Below are 21,625 nucleotides of genomic sequence, written 5' to 3' on the forward strand. Positions count from 1 at the left end.
TTTGAAGCCATGAAAAATGAATTTGACATAGCCTTGCTAGACTTCACTCATATCCTGGCATTCGCTTAACTGGCTAATATACCTGCTGCCATACTGGTCTCACAAAACTTATCTGTCAGAGCTAGAGTACCTCCTGGAATTACATTAAAGATCACTTCTTTAATGTGAAATGTTTGCTTCACCAGTACATGTTCCAGGGTTACTGCATTTAAAGTTATTTAACTCCTTTTTCCTGCATCTCTTTGCCACTACCTGCTCTGCTGAGAGCAGGATCCAGACTGAGTCCAAGTCCCTGACCTTTCCCATGTATATGGGGTTTACAGTTACTTAAGGCAAGTGGAGAACACTATGCAAACAATGAAGATGCAGCCTTTGTGAGCCCCAGGCTAAATCCTCTAAATGTCCCTCAGTCTCTTTAAATGACTATGGAAAATGGATGAGGAACTGAAAATTCACTCCTGGGGTACTGTCCATGTCCCTTATGGACAGAGACAGTCTGTAAAATTACTCAGGGCTTCAACACCGAAAGACCCACTACCCTGATACTACCCCATCCCATAGCTGGGGAATTAAGATATAATATTGCCATATCCTGGGTATCACTGGCTAGGTTTGTAAAGGCTCTTGTGCCATTAGTCTAGTAATCATCTATGAACCTGTGAACGAGCATATGGGAAGGGGTCTGGAGGTGAGGGTCGAACTCCCAAACAGTAGCAACTGTTATGCATTCTTAGGAAAGCTCATTTCATGTGTTTTTTTCTGGGTCTGCCCATACACCTAAGCAATCTGGCCCAACTCACCTCCATATGGTGATTGCTTGGCTGTACAGCACCCCCCCCCCTTGACCCAGGTGCCCAGGACATTTGGTATCAATTTTTTTAACACCTTTATTAAATTATCACTTAAAACACAGGCAAGCATGCATTAACAGAAAATAAAACAAACCATATTAACATTTTTTCCATTTACATATGTTACATATGAATAACTTTTTCTGATTATCAGGGTCTAGTCCACTGCAATCCATCCTTCTCCTGTGTGCCATTTAAATGGCATTATACCTTACATCCCTTTCCACCCATTACCTTGTAGGTACTGAGCCCACACTGCAGCTCTGTACACCTTTTTGGACTAACTCCAGCTACTATATATCGGTCATCTAGCCACCATGCACTTACAAAAGAGCACTGCCCACAAATTTGGCACCAGAGATGGAACTAGGTGTTAATTTTTCTTGCAAAGTTCTCTTATTATTTTAATAAATTATCATGAGCCTCAAATTTTGTGGAGAATGATTTTTCTTTCCCCTTCTCTTAGACCAGTTTGCTGAGGGTGACCTTACCAGAGGCACAAAACTCCATACCAAATAGTTGAAAGGATTGCATGTGCTCACAATTCCTTTCAATTTGATAAGGTTTGCTTGCCTGTCAGTTTACCACATATGATTAAGGCTATGAGCTGCTAACAAGCTTCATCCTGTAACCCTGGGTTTGATTCCCTCATTCACCTTTTGTCTACTGTGTGACCCTGAGCAGGCCACTTGACCTTCAGTGCTCATGGATTGCTGCTGAAAAGAGGCACTTGTGCATAATGAGTTACTCCATTCACAAATGAGTAAAATAAAAAGGTTGCATTCTTACTGCCTTGTGAAAATGCACATGCATTGTTATTCTTTGTTATTGCTGACTATTCATTAAAGCTGGTTGGTTGTGCTCTAAATCCAACAGCATAACTGATTATTTGAAGTAAATGTTTCCAAAAGTTTGTTTGCTATGTGCAAGTTAATCCTTTTCACTTCCTATTGTACTCACACAACCACTTGTTTGCCATTTAGACAAAATTCTCTTTTCCCACAATGACTGTTCGACAACTTTTTTAGTTTTTCAAGGTTATTGAATATAAATGGCCTCTGTACACATGAGCTGGCATTTACAGTTTATTGTGCATTCGCCCATGTCTACATTCACAATAAAACATCAAAGCAGCTGTGCAGTTGTATGATCCCAATTTCAGTAGCAATTTAGTGACACAACTTACAAATGCTATTTATACAGTTACAGTATTATGTCTGTCAATATTTTTTGTATTGGTTGCACATTTAATATAACCAGCTGATATGTGCCCACATTCTGCACATGAATAAATTACCACATATGCTACAATATTTTTCTAAACTGTATTACTTTTCATTACAGGAAAACTAATATTTGGCTAGTTTACAAGTATTGGTTCAGACCACTTCAAGGTACAGCAGACATAAACTTCATTGCCAGGCAGATCCAACATAAATGTATGGATGTGTAGCTTTCTCTGTTCTGTCAAAATACTTTGACTCCATCATTTATGAAACTTTGTGGAATTCTCTGGTAACATTTGTCATCTTTTCCTAATTCATCATGATTCTGGCCTGCTGTGTGACCAGATAATGGCAGCTTTCTCTACAATGGTTCAAAGACAGAGCCTTTTCAACATGAAAATCATGGCCAGCCCCTTCTTCTCTGTCTTTATAGAAGCCCATCCTTATCATTACTAAAGACCACTTCCCAGCTATGACATGAAGACCAGAACTGATGAAAGGCCTATTCCTGGTGTTGAAAGACAAAGTATCTGTCATTAATAAAAAAAGCAATGACCACAAGGAACAAGCTCCTGAGAGATATTCGGGACTATGACAACAGAAGAGCTTTTGGAATCAAAACCAATCGAAAAAGAGCTAGAAATCACGTGCAGTTCAAGGAAGGAGGGTGTAATGACCAGCGGCAGCTAAACTCTTCAGTGGTGACTTTGGATGGTTTAGTTTCATCTACCGGTTATGAAAATGAAAGGATAAATGAGTTTCCTTCACTTTCAAAAGCTCAGTATGGGGAACAGTTTCGACTGACCTTTCGTGATGGGCCAAACCATCAAGAAGAAACAATGCAAGGCAAAAAACGGCAACGAGAGCTCTGTAATATGGAACAATGGGAGCATAAACCACAACAACATTATAAGAGAGGTAAATGGTGATTTATTACCTACATTTAACAATGACTTTTATATCATTAATTTATCAGGTTATGTATTTAATGACTGTGAGCTGGCTGTCCTTAAATGTGGCCTAAAATTTGTATCTACTGTCTTGCCACGATTACATGAGTTGAAATGTGATGTGTACAAATTTTTCTTTAGAGACGGAATTATGTGATTTTAGGTTCATAGGTGTGTACTAGGCTAATGGCCCTGTAGCCTTTGCAAGCCTAGCACATAGGATTACCCTGGCATCATGTCGCCTGACCTTAGATCTCAGTGCCTCTGTCAAGTAAAGCCAATGGAGTGATCCCGGGGTGACTTTTCTATTTCCCATCCACTCATCAAGATACCTCTTGAAGAGGGCCAGTGAGGTACTCCACTTGACATGTATTGGAAGTCTATTCCATAGCATGGGCAGTCTCTGTGTTATGACCCTGTCCCTCCAGCATGTTCTGTTGATTGTGGTAATGAGGTTGAGGTCTCTGGAGTGTGTAGTGTGGAGGGATTGGGATTTCTTTAGATGCAGCATTTCTAACAGAGCTGGGTCAGACATGGATTTGTAAGTCAAGCAGAGATCGCCTCTAAGTAGGTGATATGAGACAGAGAATAGTTGGAGTTTTTTGAGTCTGTCCATATAGGACAAGTGTTTAAGGCCTAGGATCCTCTTTGTGAGGTACTTTTGCAGCCTCTCCAGTTGCAGGTGTCTGGTGAGGTACATGCCAAATGGGGCATTGTACTCAATGATTGGCCTAATGAGGGAAGAGTAGAGAGAGACAATGACCTCTTTCTTCCTGGATGCAAAACCCTTAGTAATGAGATGTGCCACATAGAAGGACTTTCTGACCACAGTGGCAATGTGGTGGTCAAAAGAGAGGTTGCTGTCAACCTGTGTTCCCAGATCTCTTATGACACCTTCTGTGTTCAGTGGACTAGCATCAATGTGGTAATTCATGGGAAGCAGGTTTTTCCAAAGGGGATGACGACACATTTTTTGGAACTGAGCTGAAGACCATGGTTCTGACACCAGTCGTTGGTCCCAGTGAGGCCTTTCTGTAGGATGTCAACATCACTTGGTGAGTTAATTATGGCTCCCAACTTGCAGTCGTCTGCAAACTTTGTCAGCCAGAGTCCATTTGTGTTGGCCTGGACTTCAGAGAAGTAGATACCAAACAGTAGAGGACCAGGACTGAATCATGTGGGACTCCACTCATGACTGGTCAGCAGTCTGACTTGGAGTCAGCTACTTCCACACTGTCGGTTTTATCTGTGAACAATTTGCAACCCACCTAGTGATATAAGGGTTGATGCCTAGCTTAGTGAGTTTTTCTATGATTCCTGAGTGGGGGATGGTATCAAAGGCCTTGGCCAGATCAAGGTAGGCTGTATGAACCACCTTGCCTTCATCCACAGCTCTGGTGACTGACTCAAAAAAGTCGACCAGGTTGAGCAAGCATGATCTACCCTTCACATAAGGGGAATATTACTTATAATTTGACTAAAAGTTAGTGGAAATCACTGTTATTGTTGAGTGAAAAAAACGGATCTAATATTCAAACCTGCAGATAAAGGCAATAAGCTAGTAGTTATGCATTATGTACAGTACTTAAACATGTGCAATGAATATCTCAAAAATGTGTATATTTATGAGATAGTTGACTGTTCTGTATATTTATCAGCGTCAGGTGAATATAATGAATTATTAAATAGAGGTGTGCAATTAGGTTACTTTTCTTATGAAGATGTGAAAAAGAAGTTTAATGTGAATGGTTGCAGAATGGCTCAATTTTGCTGTTTGCCAAAAATACACAAAAATATTACCCATCCCCTGGGTCGCCCTATAGTTTCTGGAAGAGATTATTTTTTTGTATAAAATGGGACAATTGCTACATTTTTTATTCTTGCCTAAAGTACAAACTTTGCCTGCCTATATTAAAGATGTTTTTGACTTTTTACACAAGGTGAATGATGTTCAGTGGAATCACAGCATGTATTGGATAACTTTGGATGTAAAAAGTTTATACACAAGCATTCATCATGCCTTTGGTTTAGAAGTGGTTAGTTTTTTTCTGGGCAAAAGTCCAACTACAGAATATATTATAGACCTGATACATTTTTGCTTGACAAAACATTTTTTGAGTTCAATGGAACTTTGTTTCATCAGAAACAGGGAACAGCTATGGGGGGCAGCATTTGCCCCATCATATGCAAATCTAAGTATGGGCCTTTTTGAGATAGAATATATATATATATATATATATATATATATATATATATATATATATATATATATATGGATAAATCCAGATTTTTTTCCAAAACTATGTTAAAAAATACTATAGGTTTAATGATTACCTCCTTTTCTTATGTGAGGGTGGGGGAAAATGAGGTTCATTTGTTTGTAGAAGGTTTACAGCAAAATAGATTCCATTTGGAATTTGATGGAGTACAGATGGGAAAGAAAATTTCTTTCCTCGATGTTATTGTGGATATTACCAATGGAAATAAAAATAGGACCTCAATACATAGAAAATTTGAAGGTGGAAATCAATATTTGAGAGCACAAAGTTGTCATCCATCTCATACACTTGAAGCTCTCCCTTATGGGGAGTTCATATGATTATATAGACTTTGTAGTGAGGAGATGGACTTCAATGAAGAACTAGCGAAAACCATCTCCAGGTTTAAACTGAGGGGGTACAACTATGACTTGTTAAACAAATGCTGGAAAAAGTTTATTAGTGAATATGTAAAAGGGGATGTTAAGACAAAACGGGGTCATTACAATGGGGCTAGGAGATATGAGAAGAATGTTAGGGAAGACATTTATTTTGTCACCACTTATAGCTGCTTTAGTGATAGAGTGGTGGAGATGGTTAAACATTATTGGAAATGTATTACTTCATTAAGAGATTTTATAGAATAGATTACAGATGTACCTAAAATTTCATATAGGGTAGGAAGAAATTTAAAAAAAAATTTGGTGAAAGGGAAGTTTGTTATGCCCCCTGTGGATTTATATAATACTCCCCTAGAGTATGATACGAAGCCCTGTGGAAAATGTAAGGCATGTAAGCATTTATTTACAAGTTTTCACAAAATAAATGGTATAAATTTTAGGGTGAAGGAACAGTTTAAATGTGATACAGAGGGTATTATATATGCCTTGACATGCCCATGTAATAAGTTTTATGTGGGAGAAACTAAGCTGGCATTCAAAGTAAGGCTAATGGAACATATTAGGGACAGTGAAAAAAATAAGAAGGAAAGTTAAGTAGCGGAACATTTTAATAAAATGCATGGAGGGGAACCTGCAGGTTTGAAAGGTACTATATTAGAAAAAGTGGATAATGTTATGAAAATGTGAATATAAAAATAAGTTATTATTTAAAGAGTCCCTGTATATTTTAAAATGTGACACTTTAGTTCCCAAGGGTATGAATGTAGAATGTAATTGGTGTTTTTTTTATTTAATTTTATTGATTAATTTGTTAATTGATTGAGTGTTAATGAATTTATTTAAGATGTATATAAGGGCAGGACATTTTAGATATATTTTACTCCTTGAAAGCATTTGTGCCGAGACGTCAGAGAACAAATTGTGTTTTGGAAACTGGCTTGTGGTTGTTGCTTTTTTCTGTGAACTGGTGGCTTTGGAGGTGTGTTGTTACTGTATCTGTCATTAATGTCTACACATTGATGGCTGTGTTACACTTACACACACAGTAAGAGTGACCTCCAAGCAAAATTAAGTGTGTTTGGTGACACTAATTAATTAACTTAATTCACATAACCTCAGTGTGAACAGTGTTTTTCATCAGTCTGTGTAAGGCCTTGTGAAGGAACCTCTGCAATTCACCAATGAAGTATTGACAATGGAGAGAGCTAGGTATTCCTCCTACCTTGATGGTCCATCCCTTTATATAACAGCAAACATAGAAGGTGAGGGTCATGAAAGAATAGACTGAATTTGTGACTCCCTGTGAAACTGTTTCAGGATGTCACTGATGCCATGATTTAAGAAAGGATTCAGACATATGGATACAGGCCAATTGCCTTTCCTCCCATTCGTTATGGATAGGAAACATATGAGACTCCCCAACATCATCTAAAGCTAATGTAGAAATACCACCACCGATTCTTCCAAAATGTCCTTAAATCAGGTGGTAAGACCACCCCACTAACAATAATGTTCCTCTTTAAGGCAATCTCACCAGCACACCGAGGAAGCAAACCTCATGTAACACTTCCACAAGAGAGGCAACTGTTCAGATGTCTGACTTTGTCTGTCTAAAAGCAGATTTGAACTCCAGCATCAGGATCAGACATAGAGATCTTGTGACAGCAAAGGAAACACTGCAAAAACAAACTAAAAGTGTTTTGCATGTAACAGGTAGGGATATCACAAGGTGAAAGACACTGAAACCACAACCTCATATTACTGGTCTACTATGAAGAGAAATACTAGGGTTGCAAAAGTAAAGAGAGAATATGAAGGGAAAGGAAAGAACATCCCACCTCCACCAGCACACAGCTCTTACACAACGAAGCAGCCAAAATTTTGGTGGATAAACCTGTGAGGCCAGGACTGTTATGGAGATACAGCTCATACTCCTCATCACTGTTGGGAGTAATGTTCCAACTCCTCTTTAGTTTTAAATGCCACACTACTGATCAGTTTGTCTTACTTATATCCAAACCAGTTCTCCAAGTATTTCCTGAGTTATTAACCTGTTACATTTTAGATCACATTATCCTGTACTAAATTATATACTTTCCATTCAAATGTTTCTGCAATGTTGTTAATATATGCATTAGACTGGACATGCATCCTGAATGATCCCATTTCATTGGTACATTTGAGATAGCATTTATGAATATATTTATCCAGTAGCAGCATTATGAATGCCAGTGACTTCACTCAGGTGTATAATGCCACTAATCCTTATACAGTACTACTCACTTACTTCCATCAGTCGTGCTGCTAATCCTTATACAGTACTACTCACTTACTTCCATCAGTCATGCTGCTAATCCATATACAGTACTACTTACTTCCATCAGTTGTACAGCACCAATCCATGCATAGGGAACCCTGTTTCCACAGCTACGCTTTACTAAGCGCAATACAGATGCATTCTCTGTTGCACTATGTATCGACACCAAACGTCCATTGTTCCAATTTCTTCTGCAGTAAAGCTAGGAAAAGAGAACATGATTCTTTCAGGAATTCAACTATCCAATGTTTCAGTTAATTTTAACTGCTTCCAAGCATTTATACCATTTAATAACAATGTTTCATTTCATTCACTGTGCTGAGATACATACCATTGCCACAGTTGCTGTGAACAGCTAAACTCTGGTCTGATTGGGTTGATATTAAACTACAGTAGAGCGGTTGCAGCTTTTGGTAAGGTCATGTGAAATGCAAGTGTGTTCTAGACAGGTGTGAATGATGCTTTACATCAGGGTTGAGAGAAGACAAAAGTAAGAACAGCGACTATCTTTCTGTATGATACATATCTATTTAGATTATTATTGGCCTTAACAGTATTAAAGTTAAAACACTGGGAATGATGAATGACACGTGGGTGGGACCTAGAAGAAGCAAAAGATATTAAGAATACATAGCAGGAATTTACAAAATAACTAAGTAGAAAGGACACTTAAATCACTGATACATATGATGGCATGTTGTCTAATCTAAAGCCAGATATCCCTGTAAGGGAAATCACATGGTCCCCAGAAAGCCTTGCTAACTTTAGAAAGTGATGAAACTCAAGCTGATTTATTTAAAATCCTACAAAATGGTGTTGTTACTATGTTACCTATAATTTGCTAGCAAATTTGTAAAAAATAGTAGTGACCATTAAATTGGAAAAGGTTGGCCTGTATTCCAATTCCCAACAAAGGACAATACTATAGAGTGCTCAGATTATCAGACATTGTCATGTTCCACATGCTAGCAAGGTCCTGAAAATTAGACAGCAGCAATCAATGAAGTGAGAATTGTCAGATGTATAATCTGATTTTAGAAGTAGAAGAGGCACCAGAGATCAAATTGCCAACGTCTGTTGGGTGATGGAGAAAGAAAGGGAGCTACAGAAAACATCTGCCTTATCGACTACTTTAAATCCTTTGACTGTGTGGCCCATAACATCCTGTAACAAGTTCTTAAAAAAATAGGCATATCAAGTCATCTTATCTGCTAATGAAGAATCTGTATGCAGATAAGGAGAAATAGAAATGAATATGGAATAAATGACCAGTTCAAGACTGGGAAAGGAATGCAGCAATGCTGTATACTGATTCCTACTTAATTTATACTCTGAATATACCATGTGAAATTCGGGGTTAAATGAGTCAGATGCTAGAATCAAACTTATCAAGATAGAGATATTAGCAGCCTCAGATATTCAGATGATACTATTATGATGGTTGGAAGTGAAGAGGAGTTGAAGAGCCTATTGATGAAGGTGAAAATAGAAAGCACAAAAGCAGGCCTGCTCCATGTAAAAATATAATACAAATAACAAAATAAGATTATGTCACCTAGCACTATAATTTCTTTGCAAATAACTGAGTAAAGGGGGCAATAATGGGGATTGCAGCCATGAAATTTAAAGATGCTTGTTTCTTGGGGGGAAAGCTACGGCAAATCTGGATAAGATATTAAAGGGTAAAGAGATCACATTGTCAAATTGTCATCAAAGGCCATCGAAGGTCCATTATGTTGCAGCTATGGTTTTCTGGATAATAATATATGGATGAGAGAGTTGGGCTCTTAATGAGGCCATCTGCTTGAAAATCTTTAGTTTCTGAACTGTGATGTTGAAGAAAACTTTTGCGAATTCTGTGGATTGCAAGATCAACTCAGGCAATACTTAAGAAAGTAAATCCAGTCTCTTCACTTGATGATCTGATAGTAAAATGTCAGATATTTTAGCTACATAATGTGAAGACAGCCTTGACTAGAAAGACATTCATGAATGTAGAAAGTGAAGGCAAAAGAGGAAGAGTAGAGCAGATGCCTAAGATGGACAGACAATATTACTGAAATAATGAACAGGAATTTGCAAGAAATTAAAGCACTGGTGAGCAGACAGGCCTTGTGTGCTACAGTCCTTGATATAATGAAGAGATAGACTCTACTAAATGACTAAAGAGTACCAGGCCAGTATTTTGCAGTAGAGGGACTCTGGTTATAACAGACATGAACAGAATGTGTGTTACTGAAAAAGTATATTGTATTCTCTCTTACATCTAGGAACATGCACACTTTTAATTTATTTTCTTTTATATGTATACACCATGCCTTCTGCATCCACTCTTATAAATAAATTGCTAAAGAGCCCCACAGGGATAAATATGCTGGATATGATATGCTACATTTAATAGATAGAAAGAGTCAATAACAAACTGATGCATGTAGAAATTACATTGAACCTTCAAACTGCAGGGTCAAAACTGTAATGCTTATTACCACTGCAACTTTTTCATAGTTTGGTCATGATTCAGCAAACCTTTATGCAAAAAGTTTACTCAGAATAAAAACGAAAGAAACATCATTCCTCCCACTGGTGACCAATGTTGCATCATGCTAAATCAGTCTTGAGATTATGTAGCGTGGTGCCAGCCCACCATTGTAGGAGCTTTTGCTCCCAAAGATGCCACAGGTGACTGTGATCAGACTAGTGACTTTGGCACCAGAGCCACTAAGTAGGTATAGTGGATGAAGGCCTCCTTGCATACAGAGAGGTGGGCATAGGAACTATATGAGTAGCCATGCTTTTGCTGTACTTAAGTCTTAGATTAATCCACTTTTGCTGAGAACTGGGCATGCCTTAATGCTAGCAAGAATGGGAGCATTCATTCATAAGATACACTGAAAGCCGGCAAAAGATCAGGGCCACAGGTAAAAACAACAACCCCCCCCCCCATATTTGCAGACAGTTATCACACCCCCAGCCTATGATAGCATGCCAACAAAGTCTACCAGACATGGTGTATGTAGTAATAATATTAAGGGTGTGATATCCCCACCACTGGACCAGTAATCACGGAGCCTCAGTCCTCACCCCTGGCACCAGTGGGGGACATACACTTGGAGGATGACAAGCGCACACACAGTATTTCCAGATGCAGCTTGCTGCATCAAGTGCAGTTTCCCTTAAGAGCACACAGAGACCACAGTCAGTCCACGGCTAGTTTCTCTCTCTTTCTCCAGATCCCCAGTAATACTCTCCACTAGCACAGTTATAGAGTGTAGATCTCAGCTGTGTGACCAAGTCAGGACCTCCAGCACCCTCTCTGTCCATCCAGTGCTTTGTGTCCCTGTCCAAGTATCTCACACAAACACTCTTTGAGATTTGATTTGCATACACACACACCTGGGGATGGGTGGCACAGGTTTACTAGCTATGCCCCCTTCTGCCCGGACTATAAGGTAGTTTCTACTTCCACCAGTCACTCCTTATCAGCTACTTTAAGGCCCTTAACAAAGGGTGTCCAATCTTACAGTGTAATGTTATTATCAATACAAATGGTAGTTTGACCAAGAGCAAGGCTATTAGGAGTGGCCCACAGAGTCACCAAATAAATATGCAAGTACTCTCAGAACATAAATATCTCTACACAGATCAGCCACTATAAAACGTTTAAATATATTTAATAATACATAATAAAAGAACAAGACACTTCTAAATGTATATTTGTAGTGACATCAGAGTTCAAAATCACAGGAAATATTTAAAACAACATTGCAGGACAGTCTCAAATAAGTAAAGAAAATATCTAAGCTAAGCTTTGCTATTGTCCTGACTTTATCTAAGAGAATTATTATACCCTAGTTAACTTCTAAGAGAATTATTATACCCTAGTTAACTTACTTACAGAGCAAGGCAGATGTGGTGAGTGGATCTTGATGTTGTCAGGTTCAAGACAGAATACAAAATGCTGTCTCTCACTCAGACACTTCTTAAATTAGTATCTCAAATATTACTGCTGGGATAGCTTGCAGAATGACATCATTCTTGTCATCAGACTCTATCCCAGGTGAAACCCTCACTGCTGGAATCTGGCAGTATTTCACATCTGTCTGCGAAAATACATAGACAAGGGTTTGTCCTCACATCTTTAGTAGAGACTGGAAGTCATAAAACAATAAAGTACTTCCAGGACAATACAGAAAGCTTCTCAGCACAGACATTGTGTCTTCTTGCTGCCATAAAGTAATTTAATTTCAGCTATTTTTCTGAAATTTACTAGACTGAGGTTAACCTCCTGTATCCCAGTTTCCACTGTTAAAATATATACATTCCTTTAAATTTCGAGTAGTTCAAGCTATAAATGTAGGTATAAGGGGTGGTGATATTATACTTCAGACTGAGCTTGCAGAATGTAAACGGATAGACTATTTTCGCTCATCTGTGTATCCAGGACTGAACTCACAAAATAGTTTAAAACCTATTTTGAAATATAAGCATAACTGTATTACTTAGTATATTAACCAGGTTGTTTGTATCTGTATGTCTTATTTTGTCTTGTTTTTATATATTTTTTTCAGGAATGGGTTAACTATATTTGTGACTGTTTTAAATATTTAATTCAATGTTGTTTTTTATTGGTTAATCTGAATATTTATTGTGACCATTATCCTAGCTGTTTTATGCATTGAGAAAGAACTTTTGCTTGAAAGCTTTGTGTTTGTCTTATTAAAAGCAAGTCTTGACATTGTATTCCTAATTTATTTTTGTTTTTTGTGCTTTTGAATATCTAGGAATACTTTGGTTCCTACACTAGATTTATTCTTTGTTATTTCACATCTGTCTGTGAAAATATATAGACAAGGGCTTTTCCTCACATCTTTGGTAGAGACTGGAAGTCATAAAACAATAAAATACTTCCAAGATAATACAGAAAGCTTCTCAGCACAGACCGTCTCCTTGCTGCCATAAAGTAATTTAATTTCAGCTATTTTTCTAAAATTTACTAGACTGAGGTTAACCTCCTCTATCCCAGTTTCCACTGTTAAAATATAGACATTTACACAGTTACAACGTGCATGCACTTTTCTGTTCTTTTCCAGTAGGGCACACTGTGGATCCATTTTAAACACAAGCATTTTGCAAACTCTTTTCAACACACGTTTGTATAAACAAGTTTGATATACACATAACATACAGCTGTAACACAAGCATCTTACACAAATCATTTTGATATTCACCAATGACATATAATTATTTACAAAATTCCAGATGGCTGTGCTGTCAGTATCACCTTTCATGACAAAGGGCAATCAGAGAGCTTCAGGGTGGAAGAGCAATCTGGAAATCATGATTCTGATGTCTGGGGCACATTGCTATATTAAATATTACATGTTTTAAGAATAGTCTCTGTAGGTCAACAACCTAACATGTAGACCTAACTTCTCAACACATGCCTTGTTTCCCTATCAATACTACCTTCAAATGTCAATTCATGATTTCACCTAACTTTGCCAGTTTGTGTTGACTTTCCGATACTTGAAAAAAGCTTCTTCTTGCTCCAGCCTACCTGTGTCTACTATTAGATTTTCTCAGAAGAATAAATAGCACTGGTAATACATCCTCTGAAATGTATTTTATTTTATTTCTGTTTTGTTTACCAGGTAGATGGGCTGGTCTAGTAACCCTTTTCAGCAACAATCCTGGTTCAGTGGAATAGAAACTAAAAGGTATTGTACATTGACAAAATACAAAGCCATTTATAGAAGTAAAAGTATGATGAAATATTAACCCCAAATAAAGAAAACATTATTGTAAACTTTCAGGTATAATATTTACAATATCAACAGTGAAGTCCTTCTAAAGGAATTAAATGATTTATGATGAAATTGGTGTCTGTCCCTGAAGCATGTTCCTTCTCATCTTATCTATTGTATTCTCTTCTCTCCTCTCATTTCATCTATATAAAGCCTACTCTGAATGCAGGCATAAGATGCTTTAACATGTTCAATGTTATTTGAAATAATCTCATTTCACATTTATTTAAAATGATTGCCTAGCTGTTTACGGGAATGCAATAATAAATTTAATTTTTAGAAATAATAATTTTATATTTTTGATTTTATGTATTTTCTGTATGAATTGCAGTTCTCTGAATGTGCCTAAACAAAAAGTGACTGAATGACAAGTCATTGACTTCTTTATCAGGACTATCCTTTTCAGTTTCAGATTTTAACAAAATGCAATGTTTCCCTTTGGTTCATGATGTGGATGTGTCAGAGCTTGTTAACTTAGGTTACGTGGTTGGGGGGGGTCAGACATCTTTTCACGCAGAAAATAAATGTTAAGGTAAAATCTTTAGTTATTTTTTGTTGTTTGTGTTGGTGTCACATGGCTTACATCTTGATTTCATGGCAGACCAGATGTGACATTTCTATAGAGTTGGAGAATTTTGGCCAACATACCAGGGAAATTTAAATGTTTTTATCCAGTTCTGGGAAGCACTGGAGAATGAAGGAGCAAATGGTGCTGTACATGCAGCAGGATATGCTATGAATAAGGCGCTGAGTTAAAATAGCAGAATGTGGTAGGTTATAAATTAGTGACTGAAGAGAACAATGATTTACCTATAGAGAAAATCAGAAGCCAGTGCTAGAAAATCCATGAGGTCTGTGGTGTTAGAGAGAATCAAGTGAAAATATTTGAGGCAAACAAGCCAAGACATGTCAATGGTTTTTCAGTAATGAGAATGAAGGGCATCAGACTACAGAGAGAGGGAAAGAGAAATATGGCCAGGAATGCTGCTAGTTTTAGTTCAGAGAAAAGGGACAAGGAGATCAGCGTAAAATGTAATACAAACTATGATGAGAACATAGAACAAACATCTGGGAAGACAGAGATTTTTGGGAGATGCTGTAGCTATTTCGGACAGGTTTAGGACAATATAATTAAGCCATATGAAACTACCACTGAAGAGATTCAACTGATTATATAACAAAAAAAATGCAGACTTTTATGAATTTTGTGAGCAATGCATTTTTTTGGAAAGACTTTTCCTGTTATAATTTTTAGTAACAAAAGAAGCATGCTGTGCAAATTATTTTTTTAAATAAAACTATAAAAAGTATTAAAATGATTTAGTATTAATATGTGGAACTGTAGAGAGTGTAAAGAAATAATGAAATTTCTATGGTATCTGAAATGGGACTGGGAAAGTTCAGATAGAACTAATAATGACAGAGGTCAAATTACTTAATTTGGAGAATGTTATATAAAGGGAATATGAGAGTGTTCTAGTACTGGATCATCCATTAAAGTGTTATACATGTAATAAGAAAGAGTATCTTAGTATCAGTTGTGAAAACAGACAATAAATGTTATACGAGGTGATATGGTGCCTTTAGAAGGAATGTATACTGAGGTACATATGATTAAAAAATGAGAACTTTTGGCCAGAGTAAAATATTAGGGGATGTTATGAGTCAAACTCTGCCTAAGTACACAATGTGTAAGGAGGGAAGTAAGGGAAAAACAAAGACAAAATTGTATGTATGGAAGAATAACAATACGAACTAGATGTTATCAGCAGGATGGGAGGAAGGTAGAAATATCTTTGGTAGGTGGGGAGGAAATTAGATTTGCTTTTTTTAAACTAGGAAGTCCACCATCTGAGAAGGAAACTGCAAAAAAAGTTGTCATAGAAGAGAAAGTCTGCAGTAGGGTAGTGGATAATTCCATGGAAAAGGGAAAAGTGGGAAAAAGAAGAAAGAGATTCAGGGGAATTAAACTAATTTCTGTAAATGATAAGCAGGAATATAGCAGAGTAGCTGTTTAAGATTGGTTTTAGAAGCAGCAAGGGGATTTATTTTAATGCAGTTTTATTAAAATCATAATTTATCAAACAATATGTATCCAAATCATTAACATCATATTGCAATCATATACTTATTGAGTTTACATATTCACTTTTTTCGTAAACATTTTTAACATTTCAAATGTTACATACTATGTGCATTTTTAAATTGCCATTGCCCACTGTGAATTTTTTTTACCCACAAAAGTGTGATACCGATCCATAAGTGTCCCTTGTACTACTAATGGACAGAGGCAGCTCCTAATGCTTTATCTCATGCATGGGTCCCCTCAGATTATCTATGGTATGATCCCTGTTATTCTCATTAGGGGTAATAGAATTATTGACCATGGAATGGGTAAGACCATCTATAAACAAATATGATTTTGATGGAAATTGGCTATGCTTAAAATGGCCTGCAATTGCAGCTAGACTAGTATTTACCTATGAACCTATGAAACTACAAACATTTTTCAGCCAATTAACATACATGCCATTCAATACTTTTTTTTAGTTTTTGCCATTTTAGTTCTGTCCGATATTCCCTTCTTTACCATTTCCCTGGTCCCAGTTGTGAAGGTGAAGCCCCCACACATTTCATTTAAGGGTATGTATCTTATTCTTTCCCCTGTCTTACATGTCTCCCTCCAACTGCTTTATTCCCTTTATAATACACAGAACATCTTTAAAGGTCACTCTAACACTTGTTTACCATTTTCTGATTATCACTTTTTTGGCTGCCAAGTGCCAACATAATTAAAGTTAATAAAGCCTTCTTCATTCCTGACATTCTAATACACGTACTGCAATTTAACATCATGATCTCTTTAGTAGCTTCCACTTTTTCTCCTAGCACCTGTCCTTGTCCTAGGACATTTTGCAATGTGCCTTTAAAGATCACGTGCAATGAATAAGTCATACCTGATTAACTCTTGTACTGGCATTGCAATTGATAAGACTCAAGACTGGCAAAAACTATAAGCACTGTTGGTGACTCCCTGTTGAGTAAGGAAAGTAAATCTATTTTTTTTTGTCTGTGAGTTGCTTAAACTGATAGAGCTGCTTTCTGTTTTATCTGCTCCATTTTGTTTTCTGTTTTAAGAAATCTGCTTAGCCTGGATAGGCAATTAAATTACACAGGCTGGACATTTCACATGCTTTTTTCATTGTTTAATTTGTTTCTTGAGTGATACGTAAATACACAGAGAATATCTGTGGCTTTGTCTTTTCTGATAAGACTCAAGGCCTGCAAAAACTATAAACATTGTTGGTGACTCCCTGAGGGTTATTTTCCCCACTCGCTCCTATTCTTTGATCTTGTTTTTAAGCTGCCTACCCTTACTGTAAATTGAGCTTTATAAACTCCTCCCTTTCTATACTGCTGTTTATGTCTTGAATTATTTATTTGCCTTTCCTTGTGCTAATTTTGAAAAAAGTGCATTTTGCCTCTCAATGTCTTTTCTACTGATTCACTTGCTCTGAATTCACTATCTAACTAGCCGTTGGATAAAGTAGTGTATTTTTACACTCTAGCAAGCTTTTTTTCTGTGTTTTTACATTAAAAGGACAGAGGATTTTCCATCTAGAGGCAGCGGGTGGTAGCCTGGTCTGTAAAGGTTGGGGAAACACACAAGAGATTACTGCATGTAGTTGTTTTATTGGCTAGAGGGCTTACCTTGTTTTTAATGCCTTTATAAAAGCTACAAGCTCTACAATGCAAAGTACTTTCATTGAATAACCACACTTTTATAAGATGTTTAAAGTACACAGCTGCTATCTTAAATTAAGTTAGCTTGTGATAGCATTTCAATCTGGACACTCTTTTACAGTTCTTTTACATTAGGAGGACTGGGATTACTCATCTAGTGATAGTAGGTATTTACTTGCTTCATCTGAGTCAGTTTTCTGTATTTCCATTGCTGGTATAAATTCAGTCCATTTGCATGGAGCTGCTCACTGTGCCATTACCCTGTACAGATGCAAACATCTGGAACTATTGCTTATTTTTATTATTCTGTAAAACTGTGTATTTATTGTTTCTTCGCATTTGTTTAAAGTTGCATTTTCAAACTGCCTTAAAGGCTAATGTTCTGTACTAAAATACATTGTATCTAGTGTTTCTTAGTATTAAGCATATGTTTGAGGTTCCTCAACAGCTGAGCTCCAAACCAGTCATTTTACATTAAGACAGTCAAAGTCTGCAGTCTTGTGGCAGGAGAGGGCGGATTTCACCTATATGAGCTGGGTGTTGCTGGTGGAAAGCTCATTGCATGCATGTCTGATTGGCCTTAGAGCATAGTTAATGTAAAAGTTGCTTTTTTTTGATCATATATAAGCCTCACATTTGTGAGAAGCTGCTGTTCACACAACAGTGGTTACTGGTGCCTTGTATACACACAATCACAAGAAGATGAAATTTCCCTATAAAAACCACCTCGGAATTTTACCTCCTTCCTGCATTACTCACGAGGAAGCTAGTTTGTGCAGTGAGCAGCATTTACACATTTAGTTAGGATCATTTGTGGTGCTGCGGTAGCATTGTCACCTCATAGCAAGACATTGTCCCATTCGATTCTCAGCTAGAGTGTCTTCTGTGTGGAGGCATACGTGAATGGGGCATACCTTCGTTGAAGGTTGTGCTTCAGGGCTGGTAACCCGGTACGTAAAAATCCACTACCGATCATTAGCGGACCGGAGTTCTGCTGTGGCGAGCCCTAACTGGGAAAAGCCAAAAAACACAAACAAACAATTTAGATCTACGTTATCTTATTATAGCACTCAGGACTATTGCTGCTCAGAGACCATCTGGTTTGGGTGCTGGGCAGCACTGCTGGTTAGGATAGCTGCAGATTGTACCAAGTAAGCACCCTTTCCTCATCCAGTTGCAAACATCCTCCATTCCTATCCCTTGCAAATACCCATTAGGACCCACATCCATAGACAGGCACTTTCCTGCTGTCTTTGTATCCAGTTTGGTGGACATGGGCATCCTAAGATAATGTAGCAATTGCCTTATGTACACTGACAACCACTTAATTCTCAAACAGACAAATACAGTATGTGAGAGATGTAGTTACTGACACTGGAGGCTAGCCTCTAACATACTGACACAAAAAGCAACAAACAGGTTGTCAGCAACTTGCACATCACTCACCACATGCACAAAAGACCACAAACATAGACCCACATATGTGGAGGTGCTCACATGTAAATTAACCAAACCTCAAAGGTGTCTCAGGCACAGTCCTCAGAAACAACCCTACCACATTTTTTGTGCCTTCTAATCACACAAAGATTTCAGTATGAGTATTTGTATGTGTATGTGTAAAGAATAATTTGTGATAACCTTTATGAATCAACCTTGATATTTAAGGTTGCAAGAAAATTAGTAGAAAAACTAAAATTAGAAGGAAGAAGTGTGAATTATGCTTTTGTTGTCTGCTCACTCAGAACGGTGTACACTTAGTGTAGGTATTAATGAATCCCAAGGAATGTGTCGATGAGATTCAATTTTTAACTTCTTTTAGTACTAATATTTATTTAATTAGGAGTATTATTCAGACATATTGGAATATGTTGACTGCAGAGCAATTTTATTCTGATATCTTTCCTAGGCATGCTATGTTTATTAATCGTAAAGATCAATCATTGGTCAGATGTTGCCTACTCATAAAAAAGTTTTTGTTTTGAGGGTGGCAGGTACATCCAAAAATCGGAGTTTTCCCTGTGGAAATTTTGTTCTACAAGCTTTTATACAATGAACACTAATTTGTTTACATTTGTAAATACTAGTAGGACTTTGAGATCAGGGGTCTTATTACTTGTACTATGAGTTGGGTGATATGTTTAATTGTATGTGGATGTGGTGCTTTTTCTGTGGGACAGACTACATTTATTTGGCATTTGCTTACTGGAAAAGTCAGACTGGGCATGAATCCCATTTTCAGTGGAGGCCCGGGGAGAAATACTCCAACATAAATAGCTTGGTTAATAAACTACATAATATTATCACATGAAGTGCAGTAACAAATAGAATCAACGTACAGACTAAATAAAAGTCAGATCACAAAATTATACAGTGAGTATTGAACAAGAATTGTAGGATACTGATCACCTAGTAAAGTACAATCAATAGTGATAACAAATGGTAAAAATGTTAAGCATTTTAAATATGGGCAAAAGACTAAGAGAAAGGAAAGAGATTTTGCATTGGGAGGAGACTAGGAAATGCAGTTAAAGTAGGGAGCTATCAGACAAGTAATTGGTGCTTTGGCTAATAAGAGAAGGGAGGAAAGGATGGGGGGAAGAAGAGCAAGGAAAAGAAAAGGAAGAAGGAAGAGAGGGGAGAGAAAGGAAGAGAAGAAAGGAATAATGGGTAGTGTCAGCCTGGTGTAGGACATGTGCGAGCCAGCAGTTAAGGAGAAATCTCTTTAGAAATTGTTTGTATATGTGACTGCATGGCATTGCTTTAATATCTGTAGGAATACTGTTCCAAACCTTGGCTACTGAGTAGGAATATAGGCATTGACTGATAGATTTATTTGGTTTATGGATTTCAAGGAGGTATTTCTCAGATGAGCGAAGACAGCAATTAGGGAGATAATGATTAAGAATGTGGTTGCTTGGCAGGATGAGGATCTGTATACCATTTTATGAGCAAGGAGGAGTTGGGTGAACTTCAGGTAGTGAGGTAACTCAAGCCAGTTTAAATATCTGAGGACTTAGCAGTTGTGGGAATTGTATGACTGGCTGCAAATCTAGCTACTTTATTATAGCAGAGCTCAAGTTTTGATCTTAGGGTGATCTGAATGTTGGTGAAAATGGGTGACCCATACAGTTCATAGGTAGGTACTAGACTATTGGCCCTAGGGCCTATATAAGCCTAGCCAAAAAGGTACCCTGGCTTTCACCACCCAAGAAAAATAGTACAAAGGTAGGAGGTATGTACTGGCTAGAGTAACTCTTCAGAGTTGGTAAGGAATCATTTTGATCTATAGAGCATACCCAGTTGCTGGTGTGTTATTTTTATGCACTTTTGATTATGAAGATTGAAGAATTATATGCACGTCTTCAGTTTGTCTCTTGCTGTTACCTGCATTTGCATGCAAGCATGACACAGTATATTTAATTATTTATTGTGATCAACTAGTGTTAAATTGTATTGTACTAAGTACAATAAATACACAAAGACAGCTGTTTCAGTTAATACTCTTTACTATTACATTTTTCTTTTCAGATCTACAAGCATGTAACACAGATGCTGTCAGCTCTCTATGGCAAATACCCAAAGCAAGTTTATGCACAGTCACATTTATACCACAAGGTCTGGTATTTTTCTCAAAGTCTGATGTAAAACAGTTCTTTCTTTGTATAACAGTTTTTCTTTGTTCTTCTAATTTATGATTTGTCCTTGATTTAAGCTTGGTGGTCCAAGGAAACTCAGTTATCTGAAATGTGGTGTTCCAGCACTATCTGATGTTCCAACTTTGATGTTCATCTCTTTACTTCATTGATGTCCTTCCAGCTGCCATCTGCACAGTTATTTCTACAGACTTTGTTTCTCAATAACATACTCCTTTACACTAATGCCAAAATCTAACTAAGCTATGCCAGCACACTTACTACATCTTATTTTTCAGCATTTTACACTATTTCTAAATTAACCCTTTATATTTCATATTATTCTTGCAGCTTTTATTCAAGCTAATAATCATGCTAGCCATAGTTTGAAAATACAGTGTATACTAAATAGAACAGGGTATTCTTTCAGTCCCCATTTTTT

General features: G+C 37.2%; 1 protein-coding gene across 1 annotated transcript in view; it reads right to left on the reverse strand.

Annotated features, from left to right (window-relative positions):
- The window catches only part of LOC122813684 (lectin-like), a 318,203-nt gene that overhangs the window by 97,675 nt on the left and 198,903 nt on the right, over window positions 1-21,625 (reverse strand). Inside the window, exon 4 of the mRNA XM_044086137.1 lies at window positions 8,062-8,205. Within this exon, the coding sequence (XP_043942072.1) occupies window positions 8,062-8,205 (144 nt within the window). The remainder of the gene's footprint in view (window positions 1-8,061; window positions 8,206-21,625) is intronic.

The sequence above is a fragment of the Protopterus annectens genome, chromosome 1.part1 (assembly GCF_019279795.1).
Source record: "Protopterus annectens isolate FY-2018-M chromosome 1.part1, PAN1.0, whole genome shotgun sequence".
In the NCBI taxonomy this organism is placed as follows: Eukaryota; Metazoa; Chordata; order Ceratodontiformes; family Protopteridae; genus Protopterus; species Protopterus annectens.